Below are 13,552 nucleotides of genomic sequence, written 5' to 3'. Positions count from 1 at the left end.
GGATTCCTTTCTGTACAATCTTACTTCAAATACCATGGGCCATCCAATACGTCATAGAGATATTCTGAAGATTGGTTACTATTTTTGGAGGAACCAGAAAGGCATTTATCATAGGTGCTGGGTGGGTACATGTTGTTGCTATCAGTGATTATCACCAGCAAAGTTGGCATCTATGTATCCATTTTATAGTCACTTATTTAGTCACTTATTTAGTGTGCATAAGGCCCTTGGCTTCTTCCCCAGCACCACATAAAGCCCAATGCCGTGATGCATGCCTGTTATCCTAATATTCAGAAGGAGAAGGCAGGAGGATTGCAAGTTCAAGGTCACTAGGCTAAATGGCAAGTATGAGGCCAGCCTTACCTCTATGTGAATTTGTCTAAGACAGAGAAACAGAAATAGAAAGGAAGAAGAGAAGAAGAAAATAAAAGAAAGGTTAAAATTGGAACAGCGACCCTACCCTGAGAGACTCCTGGGAACTGAGGGCGGCATGTCAACAGAGCATAAACAAAGCTGTCCTTGCATTGGTTCTGTCTCTCTCCAACCCCTAACCTGAAACCACAGCACAACATGATCCACTCTGCCCTTACGTCCTGGCCTTAATGAGCCTGTAGCCTGGACACAGTCAGGCCCCAGACTTCCGCTTTGGAGAGATGGCATTTGGCTGCTCGTCAGACGTGAAAGTTTTGTGTTTCTGCCAGCGACCTGAATCATTAACTTGCAGCATGATCCTAGCTGGTGTGCGGAAGGATGAACACCCCTTCAGTGTACCTCTGTGAAGGGTTTTCAGATGACTTGGAACCCCGCTTTTGACTTGGAGAGCTTCTTGGCCACCCTGGAAGTGCCAGAGAACCGAGCTGAGGGGGGAAGTGCATTTTTAGAAGTTCTGACAAAGACTGGGGTCAAAGTCAGGGAGAAGAGTTACCATATAGATCCTATTTTATTCAGTTTTAGTGCTTAGCGTAGGCATGTTCTAGGTACTGTGTAGGTTATCTTCCTCATTTTCTGAATACGATGACATCTCACGTAGAAGCCTGACTTAAAGTGGTTTGGAGGATGACTTTGGACCAAGGGTATTTCTTATAGAAAGGAGATAGGGTAGGAAAAGTTACAAGTGACAAATTCATGGCTCAAGAGTCCAAACGTCTCAACAGTGCTTTCGACAGTCCTTGTCCTTTCTTTACTGGACTGTGACAAAATGCCCTGGGAAAAAGCAACTTAGGAGAGAAGGAATTTTGTTTGTTCTGTTTCAACTCTTTTTTTGTTTGTTTGTTTGTTTGTTTTTCGAGACAGGGTTTCTCTGGTTTTGGAGCCTGTCCTGGAACTAGCTCTTGTAGACCAAGCTGGCCTCAAACTCCCAGAGATCTGCCTGCCTCTGCCTCCCGAGTGCTGGGATTAAAGGCGTGTGCCACCACTGCCCAGCCTGTTTCAACTCTTAACCCCAGCTATTGTCAATGATTGCAGGAAAGCCAATGTTGAAACTCAAAGCGGCTAGTCAGCATCACACCCAAGAGTAAAAGGAGGATAAATTTCTTCCTGTTTGCACAGAGCTAGCTTCCCTTCTTCTTACACAGTTTAGGGAATGCCTAGGGAATGGTGCATCCACAGTGGGCTGTCTTCACACATCAATTCACTTGTTATCAAGACAAGTTCACAGTTCAATCTGACAGACACTCCTTCGTTGAGATTCTCTTGTTAGATGATTTTAAGTAGTGTCAAATTGACAGGCACCTGTGGCAACCGTCACAGACCTGTACACAGCAGAATTAAAGACTGGGTGGTAGCATTGTTTCTCGACGGCATCTATACTTCATAAACTTGAAAAGCCTGCCATTGCTTTTAGAAAATTAATGTGACATAATTGATGGACCTACGTCATTTGCTAGGAAATGTGTTCATACTGAAAAAGCTGCTCAGCATTAAAAAATAATTCAGTATATACTATGCTTTACTAAGCTAAATACTGCCCTATAGAGACATTTGGATATAAAGATTCTTTTAAAATTCTTTAAATTTTGAACACACACACACACAAACTGGATCAAGGCCAGAAGATGGTGTGAGATCCTGGAGCTGATGGTTGTGAACTGCTTCATGTGTTTCTTAAGGCCTGACCCCTGGACGTACGAAAAGCAGCAAACACTCTTATCCAGTAAACCATTTCTTCAGGCACCCGACAATAAGATATAAGCAAATGAAAGTAATATGTGCCACAAATAAACTAGATAAAGAACGCTTGACATGTGTTTATCATCAAGCGTATGTTTGGTTGGGATTCTAATAATAAGTTGCTTTTATGAAATGGGAAGAAATAACTACATGAAAATGCTGGAGAGAGGTTGACATGAAATAATCATTACAGAGACAGTCAGTGACTGGAAATGGCTTAAGTTACCATAGGGGATGTCTGCTGGCCTGTGTGCTGACGAGGTGAAGGCTAAGTTCTGTAGAGCATCCTGGGGTACCAGTGTGCTGTGGCACTGATGACTATGTAGGTATCACTCGCAAGGGTCTTCCCCAGTGTCAGGCTCAGCGTAAGGGGTTTCCACTCATCCACCCACACGCTCATGACAGCCTAGTAAGGCAGGGACCGTTTCCATCCCGCTTCTTCATCCGGCAGGGACCGTATCCATCCCGCTACTTTATCCGGGAGCACCAAGGTGTAAATGTGTGGCAGCTTTGGCTCTTTCCAAATCTGTCAGACTTCATAGTGTGTGACTCTTACTCTGGGCTGGGTTGTCACCTTGGATTTCACAATTCTCACCCCTATCTTAATTATTTATTGAGGTGACCTTGTCAAGCAGGAAAGTACAGAACACAGCTGAGCATGGTGACTCGTGCCTGCACTCCCAGCTATCAGGCAAGCCGAGGCCTGAAGGTTGTTGGGAGTTTGTAGTAAGTTTTAAGTTTAGTTTTAAGGTTAGTATGGGTTACAGTATGAGGTGCTGTCTCAGACCAAACAAACAACAAACAAACAAACAAAAAACCAAAAAAGGCAACAAGCCAAGCTAAAGACATCAAGAAGAAATTACAAGCTGAGAGAAGATTCTGAGATGAAGGGAAAGGCCTGGATAAGGGGGTATTTTGATTGAACTGATAAAATGTGGCCGGTGTTACTATTATTACGCGATATTTATGGAGTTCTACGACTCTGGGTGAGAATTCCTGTCAGTCACAGTTGGTGAAATTGTGTATGAAATTCAGCCTTCCCCCTAGAAAGAACTGGGTTTGGGCTACTAGAGAGTTAGGCAGGACTCAGCACTAGGGGGTGCTGGCCTTTGCCTTTTCCACACCCTTGAGAGCGAGTTCCTCTTATGACCCAGGCCGTGCCCAGGGTCTCATACCTCACTTCAGTCCTGCCCCTGTGGCTGGGGAGTGGGTAACCTCTTGAGTTCCTATGGCAGGTAGTAGATGGTAATAACTAAATTTTGTTCTGTATTATTTCTACTAAGTAGAGAAGTGATGTTCATGAGATGAAAAATGCATCTGATATCTTAAGGGTAATAATCACCAGGCTGGGCATGTGGCTCAGATGGTAGATGGTTTGTGCTTAGCATATTATAGGGTGGGTGGACAGTCCTATGATACCACATTTGGGAGATGAAGGCAGGGACATGAGAAATTCAAAGCTGATCTTCAGGTACATACTAAGTTAGATGTTAGCCATGGAAGGTGAGGCTCTGTCTCAGAAAACCTCCATACGGAGGTGGACACGAAGTTCTACGCCAGCCAAAAAGCTACTGCAATTGATAGCTACTGGGAGAAGGGAAAAACAAATCTTTTTTTTCCCCCAATAGATCGGTACTGCATAAGTCAACAACACTCTAGTACAAGCCCGATGCTCAGGAGGATTTGGAGGAGGGGAAAGAAGAAGATAAAATATTATATAAATTCTCAAAGGATAAACAAAAAACATTTAAAAACTACATACATAGCATATACATATATATATACACACACACACCTATGCACAATATAAATTATACTTATGTAGCTCCTAAAAAAGGAAATCGATTTCTTTAAGATCTGTAAGCAGTTTTTGAAACAGAGTCTCCTTGTGTAGCCAGGCTGGCCTTGAGGCACTGTTACTGCCTCAGCCTCTCCAATGCTGGGATTGCAGCCGTGAGCCATCACCTCTAGCAAAGGCCCCTAGCCTTACTGTCTTGTAGCACAGGCATGCCCTTTTCCTACTTCCAGAGGATGAAGTGACAGGTTTGGAGACTCTTGGGCAGCCCGGGGTAATGCTGGGTACTAGCAGACACAGCAAGAGCCCCGATTCGGAATTCAGCAGGGAGAAAACGAGCGCTGAAGTTTTATATCCTGAGATTTAAGATTATGGAGCCATAAAATCTCTGCAAATCTAGGTTTTTAGTGATGTATAACATATGCTACGCCTTATAAATTAGGTTATAACTGCATTTGTGTGTGTGCGCACGTGTGTTTGTTTGTTTAGTTACAGTGACGCTCCTGGGAGCCCACGGGAACCCTGACGTGGAGTCTGTAGTTCAGGCATTTATCGCGCCTGCCTGGCCTCCGCATGTGCAAATGAGCTAACATTGTTCTCTCTGGGTGAGCCTCAGACTGAATGGCCCCAGGAAGGAAGGAGTCACTTTTTCATCCCCCTTACTTCCACTAGCAGACCCGAGGTGTTGGGTCAGACCCTCAGGTGTGCTCATGTAACCGTAGACTCGGGCTGGGAAATGTAACACCACAAGTTCTCGTGAGTGGCGGTCTGTTAATTATGACAGGGCAGGGCCAGCATGTGCCCACATGCCCTTGAAGACCATCTCTTAGACAGAAAAGGGAGGCGCACTTAGGAACAGGAGAGAGAAGTGTTGGGAGCCCCTGGGTTTGGGCGTCACACAGGACAGTTCTGTGCCCCCTGGCTTGAGATTTCAGGTGACAGACACATTTTGTGCTTGGAGATGTCTACTCGGTTCACCGCCTGGCCTCACCTCTTTCTGATCCCTAAGACATCCGTACGCAGTCTTCAAAATGCCTCTCTGTTTTGTGTTCCACTGTCCTCGACTCCTGACGGTGTGAGTGATATCCAGATTGACTCTGGTGCGCTGCTCTGGTCCCACAAACCCCACTTCGCCTTTCGTATCTATGCGGGAGAATGAAAAGGCACCCACACCACTGGTCCACTCACCCCATGTCATCCTCCCGCCCCCCATCACCGGGGCGTGAATGCTACAGCAGCGTGTCTCTGTGGCCACATCTTCAGGGAGGTCGCTGCTCCTCTCCACGTTCCTCCCTCTCTGGCCCAGCAGCTCTTCCTGCCTCTCCACCTGGGCTCCAGTGCACAAAGCCTCACCTGTCTCCTTTAGCAAATGTTCTCTGTGCCTGACTCGCTGGGATCTGAATAATTACAGATAGAATGAAGGGTGGATGGTTGAAAATGAATGGACAAGGGAGAGATGTGGGCCAAGTTATAAAGATATGCTTCTTTAAAAAGTTTTTTTTTAATCCAATAATTCCTTAATTTTGGAATTTCCTTAGATGAATCTTGTCTTTAGAAACTGCTTAAGATCTTAAGGAGAGATATTCACATGTTAGCAATGTGGGGGGTCTAAACTGTACTTACTGAAAAAAAGATGTTCACGCTAGTTCAGTTCTGGAGAAATAATAGGACAGACTTGTTCAGGATCTAAACCAGGGGCCTCTTGAGCCCTGAGCAAGAAATCCCATTCCCAGACCTCCTGAGACTTTAGGTGTACAACTTCCAGAGTGCAAGAGAATGCTAAGTATTGCTTCCTGGTCTCCATCCCCTTTACTCCTTTATCAATGAGATCGATGTTGCCCAGGAGACTACAAACCACCTCCTAGACCCGCCCCTCTCAGGGCCCCTGTGTGGAATCAGAAGGAGGCTGTGGTTGGAGGCGCAGCCTCTTTGGAGCTGACTCCTGACAGTTTATTTCTTCCACCACAGGGTTAGTAAATGACTCTTCTGCCTGTTGGTCATCCAGGTCCTGCAGAATGGACATTAGAAGTGGTCTCTAGGTGAGGGGGAAGAATGTGGCATTTTGCATGCCTCCTCTGCCAGCCTCTGCGGTAGAATTCACTCTGTCCAGATTCACACAGTGTCACTTTTCTCTTTTGAGAGGTGATGATCTGAGGAGCCTCAGACTTAGGGGACCCTGGCTTTGCCCAGTCTGAGTGTTGTAAACTTGTGAAAATTTAAAAGCAAAATTCCATGCACTAGATCACAAATCAAGAATCGACAGTGCCATCCTCTGGTGATTTGGGGAAATGCAAGAAATGTGGATGCTGCCAAACATGAGGACAAAATCATTCAATGTGTGTGTTAATTTGAAGAGGGAGACAGGGAATGAAGATAAAAAGGCCTTAAGTCTGTGGTTTGGGGAGGAGCCTGTGACTACCTAGGTTTGTGATGTCTAGGGATCGGCAAGTTTGGAAAAATTTTTATAGCATCAAACATTTCCATTCTGCTGGAAGTACTAAGACATGGCTTTTGAATGGAAAGGAACTTTTACATTTTTCAAAGATATGATTGAAATGATTTGCCTTCCTTCTACTCAGAGAGGGCAAGGTATACATTAAAAGACCGCGGGGCCCCAGCAGGCCACCTGTTATAATCCCTAGTGACCGCAGAGTGACCATGGAGCAATAGAGCGCCTCCCCTTGTGGGGATCATAGCATCCTGTAAAATCGGAATATAAATCAAGTGATAGTTAAAAGTCACTTAACCCATTAAGATTTATTACTCTCAGTCATCTGAGGGCTTAAATATTTCTGCAGACCATTTTCTTGAGAAAAGGCTCCTTTTAATGTAAGGACAAATCACTGCAAAGCACTGACCATGTTGGCATCTGGTTTTTGTCCAGCACTGGGGACATTTCATATACGTGGCTCTGAGCAATAGGTCAGTACCTCCCTAGTCCTTTTGGCAAGCGTGAAGCTAGGTGTGCTGTCCCCTCCACTTTTAGCGAGCACCTAGGACTTCAGGATGCAGGACAGTGGAGGCAGATGGGTGGGCTTATGGTGCTAGAACTCTGAGTTAAAAATAACGCAGGAAGATTCTTCTTATTCAAAGACAGCTCCAAGTTGATTCCTACTTTGAAAGATTCTCCGCTTTCCTCTCCAGCCAGCTAGCCCATGGCTCACTCTTAACAGTCTTTGTTGGTCTTCCAATTCACCTGTGGCCATAAACATGTGGTAGTCCCTGCTGTCCCCTCCCCCTCTTCTTCCTGTGATAGTCAACGGTTCATCACTGTGACAAAGACCAGAGAGAAAACAACTTAGGAAGGCTCTGTCTGGGCTCATGGTCTTGTTTGCTTTGGTGGCTGAGGCTATCGTGGTGCGGAGAGCAGGCTAGGTACGAAGTGAACAGGGTACATTACAGTGTCTGCTAAGTGGAGAGAAATGCCTGGCCCATCAAGACTTTCTCCTTCCCTCTTTATAGCCCATTGGGTGGTGCCACTCATATTCAGGTGGGTGAGCCATCTTCCTTTTGTGAATTATCTATGGCGACTTTCACTGCTGTACCTGGAACTGCTTTAGTGATCTCCTTGGACCCTTACAGTCCAATCAAGGCCAACTGTACGCCATCCCTATCTTTATAAGCCTTCCTATCTGTTGCTTGTTTGAGACAGGATCTTGTATTCCACACTGGCCTTGAACTCTTTATGTAGCAGAGACCCTCCTGCCTTCCCCTCCCAAGTGCTGACATTACAAAAGTGCACCAATTCCTTCAGCGTTATACAGTGATGGGGTCAAACCCAGGGCTTTGTACACTAGACACGCACTCTACCAACTGAGCTAAGTCTCTCTATCCCTGTATGCATCCTTGTTCATATCCACCCCCTCTCTAACAGTTGGCTCATTTCTTCATGCCACATGCCCTCGTCCCTTAAATATTGCCATGTATGTATGTATGTATGTATGTATGTATGTATGTAACTATCTATCTATCTATCTATCTATCTATCTATCTATCTATCATCTATCATCTGTGTAGGAAGAGCTGTGGTGGGCTGCGTTCCCGCCCAGCACGGCTAGCTTTATACCCAAAATAATTACATGGAAACTGTATTTTTTTAAACATTGTCTGGCCCATTAGTTTTAGCCTCTTATTGGCTAGCTCTTATATATTGATCTAACCCATTTTAATATTTTGTGTAGTACCTACGAGCTGGCTTACCAGGAAAGATCTTAACCTGCATCTGTCTGGAGTGGGAGAATCATGGCGACTGCCTGCCTCAGCTTCTTTCTCCCAGCATTCTGTGCTGTCTACTCTGCCTACCTCGTTTTCTGTCCTATCTGGGCCATGGCAGTTTCTTTATTAATTAACTAATAAAACAACAGATAGAAAGATGACCCTCCTCCATCACATCTATCTGTCTGTCTGTCTGTCTGTCTGTCTATCATATAGAACTTCAAATGTCCACTGCTTGAAAACCTTTCAAGTACACATGAGTTGAAGCTCTTTTATTTTTGCAGTGGGTAGGAGGAAGGAAAATAGTAAATTCTAGATTTGGACAATTATGTTGCCTGCACGATCTGGGTACCCATCGGCTACCAGTCAGCATCAGTGCCTCTACACCTCAGTAGTGGCTCAATCATCGGGGACCCTGTACCCCCTTCTGCACCTTAAATTCTTGAGGTCCCTTTATCTGCAAGTTCTCTCTGTTAGGTGATTAGAGGCCCTTTCACTTGACCCCTGACTGTTTTCAATGTTTTCTCTCAATACCTGGCCTCACAACTGGCTTTCTAAGCATCCAGATAGTAGCTGCAGTGAGCCAGCTACAGAGAGACAGGCAATTCTTTATCTTCCTTTTTTGGCAGTGAACTTAGAAGATTTGGGTGTGAATTCTCTTAAGTACCCAACTTATCCAGGCTCTATTTTTTCCCTGTGGCTTGCCTGTGCGTAAGGTCACTGACTCAGTCCTAGAGTTTGTACCCAGCAAATGAGGATTTTGATTGGATCTCTACTGTCCCCCCACCCCTTTTGCTGTTAATATTATTTTCTTTCCCTGCCTTCATGCTTTATGTTGGTGTTGTCTGAGTGCTTCCTAGAGGAGCAGCTCACTTACTGGTTTTAGGCTGTGGTTCACATCCCTTGCTGTATGTGTTTATGAGGTTCAGCTATTAAATGCTGACAGGTGCATTGTGAAGCAAATACGCTAACTGGATTAACTTGGATCCATTTGAACAAAAATTCACCATGACTTAAAAATGTGAAGCTCTCATGCAAATAGAAACACATTTCTGGCTTGATTTTGAACCGTACTGAGATCTGGAAAGACCACCTGTCATCCTTGCCAGTTGGCACCGCCATCTACGGGAGCGCCATACTGGCTACCCCTCCACCTGGGCATCCTGTCTCCTTCTGACGGCATGCGTCACCTCCTCAGGCTACCCTCATCTTTGCTTCAGCTGCCCATGCAACTCACTTGCTGGCCCACGCAGCCTTTGCACTGTGAAGTTGAGTTCGTTAAGACGTACTTTTTCTTTTCCGCTTACCCTGTAGACTTCGCAGTGACAGAAACTTAACTAGTGATTAGTTCACAGACGTGGAAGATCCTTAAGCAATCTTTAGTGAAGTCCATATTCATTTTAAAATATAGGTCCTGGGCTTGGAGGGATGGCTCAGCCGTTAAAGGCTAGGCTCACAACCAAAAATATAAAATATAGGTCCTGTTCTAGACTTGGTTATTAATCAATGTTGACAGATGGTACCCATTTTCTAGGAACTCAGCAGATAGGTACAAAAGACCCACTGTAAAAACTCCTCAGGCTCCACTAAACAGTATTTATTGGTCCAGAATTCAACTGGTTAGAAAGATTGTTGGTGAAGATACCATAAAACCAAGGACCTCTGGTAATAAATGTACATTTTGTTTCCTTTACTAGGTACCCTCTTCATAAGTCAAACTCGGAAGACGGCTGCGTAGGTTAGTACCACTGCCCTTGATTTCAATATTTAATTTGATTGTTTTCTTCTCATAGTTTATAGAGGATACATAGACATGTAAAGCTATGGATCTTGTCCCTCCCTCCAAATCTGTCAGTTCAGAAACAAATACTGTAACGATGATGTGTCTGTGTGTTGTGTGTTTATGTATGTGCACATATGTGTCTATGTATGTGCACATGTGTGTTTGTGTGTCTATGTATGTGCTCATGTGTTTGTGTGCCTATGTATGTGCACATGCGTGTCTATGTATGTGCGCACGGGTTTGTGTGTCTATGCATGTGCACATATGTGTGTCTATGTCTGTGCACATGTGTGTCTATGTATGTGCACATGTGTGTTTGTGTGTCTATGTGTGTGCCTATGTGTGTGCACATGTGTGCCTATGTGTGTGCACATGTGTGTTTGTGTGTCTATGTGCGCATGTGTCTATGTATGTGAACATGTGTGTTGTGTGTCTATATATGTGCGCATGTGTTGTGTGTCTATGTGTGTGCACATGTGTGTTTGTGTGTCTATGTATGTGCACATATGTGTGTCTATGTATGTGCACACATGCATGTAGACTGAGGTCCTCATTAGGCATCCCTCAGTCACGCTCTGCCTTCTATTTTGAGAGATTTCTCACTGAACCCGGAGCTCCACCAGCTCAGCTAGACCAACAGGCCAGCAAATGCTGTGGAAACCTGCCTGTCTGCCTCCCTGGCATTAGGGTTGTGGGCACCTCCCACTGTACCCTGCTTCTTACTGTGGTGCTGCGGATCCAAGCTGAGCTCCACATGCTTTAGACCAGGCGCTCTACCGACTGAGCTGTCTCTCCAGCCCTGGGATTTGATGTGCGGTTTTCTTTCCTTTTGCCATTAGGAATTGTTCTTTTGGAAATAGAGGTAGCATCATCGTCTACATACTGTTTTTCAGGTCTTCAAAATGGGGCAGTTAATGAATATTTCCACTTGCTAAGTAGTCTTAACAGTAAGAGGCTTACATCCACATCGTATTGCATGTGCCCTAAGATCATTGACCAAGCCTCTTTGCTGGATATGTATGGCTGATAATTTTCTCTGTCCTGGAAGAGACACTATCAGAAAGTCCCTTAAGTCTGTATCTCTGATAATACCCTCAGATAAACTCTTCCATTTAGAATGTTTCGATAAATAATATCCATTCAAGGGGTTATATATTTTCTGTATCCTCAATTATAAGATCTATTCTTGAAATAGCAAAGGACACAGGGTGGCTGGGTAATCGATGCTCCAATCCAGCTGGCAGGATTTGAATCATGAACGCCAACCCAGCTAATTTTAACTGGGGAAAGGCACCTGCTTCTTCAAGCCTGAATGGAACAGAGAGCAGGTCCTAGTAACTGCAGAAGCTCAATGCAGAAGCCTGAGGCAGGAAGATAGTGAGTTCAAGGTCAGCCTGAGAAACAAGACTGGGTTACAAGCTAGGCTGTTAAATAGCAAAGAGCTTGGGTATTGTAAGTGATGATGAAATCTTAGCTGTTTTTATCATCTCCATTATGTACGCGAAGGAAGGAAATACAGCTGACGGGCAGAGAAATGCCTTCTAGTCTCAGACTCCACCTTAAGAAGCAAAACGACAGACACCCAGTCTGCTTTCACCCTTCCTGCCTGATGTCTGCTTTCCGGGGTCACTCACAGGCAGCAGACCCCACAAAACTAACCTCAAAGACCTGAGAACCTGGGGAGTCGAAGGCAGAAGGACGTGGCTTCTGTTCCCAGGCTTCCACGGCTGTGAGCTTTAAATGAGGGCATCCTGTTTTGACAAATGACACCCTTGCTGGCTTGGGAGCCCTGAGATGGAGTTCACCCATGGGTACTCCGTGCATCATTGCTTGGCACCGCCAGTCTAGACTGTGGAAGCCGCCTCTTTGCTGGGCTTTGTTTCCAGTGGCCACAGGGCAACCAGACAGCCACCAAATGGAGACAGAACTGCTGCTTTGAGTGTGCCGCATCAGCACAGTGACAGCCATGGCTGCCCCTGCCTTCCCTTTTCAAAGTATAAAGAACTGCCTTCCCCATTCACTCACTACTGTCCTCTCTCCCGTTTGTCTTTTACAATTTTTGATGTGTGTGTGTCTGAGTGTCCTGTTTCCATGTCTTTGTGTCTGTATGTGTGTGTTCGTGTGTGCGTATGTGTCCGTGTGTGTCTGTCTGTCCATCCTTCTGTGTGTGTCCGTGTGTGCCTACATACATACACACGTGACACCATGGCATCCTCAGGAGCCATCCACCTTGCTGTCTGAGGCAAGTCTCTCCTTGGCCTGAAGCACACCAAATCACTAGGGTGGCTGGCCCACAAGGAACCTGTCTGTTTTTGTCTGTGTGGTGCTGGGGTTATAAGTGTGTGCCACCATGCCTAGCTTCACTATCGTGGGCTCTGGGAGGTTGAACTGGCCTTCTCATGCCTGTGAAGCAGTCTCTTCACTGGCTGAGCTATCTCCCAGCCTCTCTGTTTGCATTTGAAAGGGTATTTTGTACTGTCAATTACTAGAACCCTAAGATATTTTTAAAATGTCTATTAATGGCAAATTTGTTTTCATTGATGAATCACCCAGTCCTAGTCTGAGATGGGAGGGAGGTTAAAGGGAGATTGAGTTAGGAGACGTCACAGCAGGACCAATCTGTTTTTCTTGTCTTTGTGACCTTGTTAATCTGTAGGCTGGTCACCAAGAAGCCTAAACAGTAGAGAGATGGGGACCATGCGTTTCCTGCGCAGTAGGACCCGTGTCACCAAACAGCACAGTGAACCAGGCTAGTCAGTCTGTGTTTTCTTCATTAAATTTGGAATAAGACAAAGAAAGCAATGGCGGATAAACAATGGGAATAAATAAAGCAAAGTGAACCTCGGCAAGCCCTCTGTGGCGAAGTGAAGTAATTGTGGCTGCACCCAAAGGGAGCAGATGCACCCCAGCAGCGCAAGGCTGAATGAGGCATACTGGCTAGAAGGACATCAAAGTGAAGGCAAGAGCGCGTGCTCGGCCTGCCCTTTTGATGTGCCTCTATTTCTTTTTCTTAACCCTGTTGGGCCTTTTTTTCCCTGGTAGCAAATTTGCATTTCTTTTAAACAACTTTATAGCTATTTCACAGTCTTTCACAAACTGAAAAAAAAAAAAAAGCCTTTCTGTGAAATCAGAGTATTCATTCAAGCTTTACATTGTAAGGAGACTACTTTTGTTATCAGTGAATTTACTGCTTCTCTCTCTCTCTCTCTCTCTCTCTCTCTCTCTCTCTCTCTCTCTCTCTCCTTCCCTCACTCTCTCCCCCTCCGTCCCCTCCCTCCCCCTCCCTCCTTCTCTCCCTCTCTCCATCCCTATCCTTCCCTTTCTTCCTTCGTTTCTTTTAAAGGAAAAGGAGATTGGAAGAAGAAAAATAAGTACTTCTGGCAGAATTTTCGAAAGAACCAGAAAGGAATAATGAGACAGACCTCAAAAGGTACAGTGACGTGGCCACAGACCATGGGTCCTTGTAGCTTTATAATACTCAAAAGTCCTGGCCCCCGATGTAAATGAACTCTACAATTTAGGAATAACTCATTGCATGTGTCTGCGAAATAGTCAGCTTTTCCGACATTCCTTCCATGACTTTAAGATTT

At 45.1% G+C, this 13,552-nt stretch overlaps 1 protein-coding gene across 4 annotated transcripts in view; it reads left to right on the top strand.

Moving 5' to 3' along the window:
- Positions 1 to 13,552, top strand: part of Sash1 (SAM and SH3 domain containing 1) — a 168,552-nt gene that overhangs the window by 94,329 nt on the left and 60,671 nt on the right. For all 4 annotated transcript variants that reach the window (XM_057761365.1, XM_057761364.1, XM_057761367.1 and 1 more), the window contains 2 exons: positions 9,877 to 9,917; positions 13,306 to 13,392. In XM_057761365.1, the coding sequence (XP_057617348.1) occupies positions 9,877 to 9,917; positions 13,306 to 13,392 (128 nt within the window). The remainder of the gene's footprint in view (positions 1 to 9,876; positions 9,918 to 13,305; positions 13,393 to 13,552) is intronic.

Source organism: Chionomys nivalis, chromosome 2 (genome assembly GCF_950005125.1).
Source record: "Chionomys nivalis chromosome 2, mChiNiv1.1, whole genome shotgun sequence".
Lineage (NCBI taxonomy): Eukaryota > Metazoa > Chordata > Mammalia > Rodentia > Cricetidae > Chionomys > Chionomys nivalis.
Note: the sequence above shows the minus strand (reverse complement) of the source record. Positions and strands in the feature narration are given on the sequence as shown.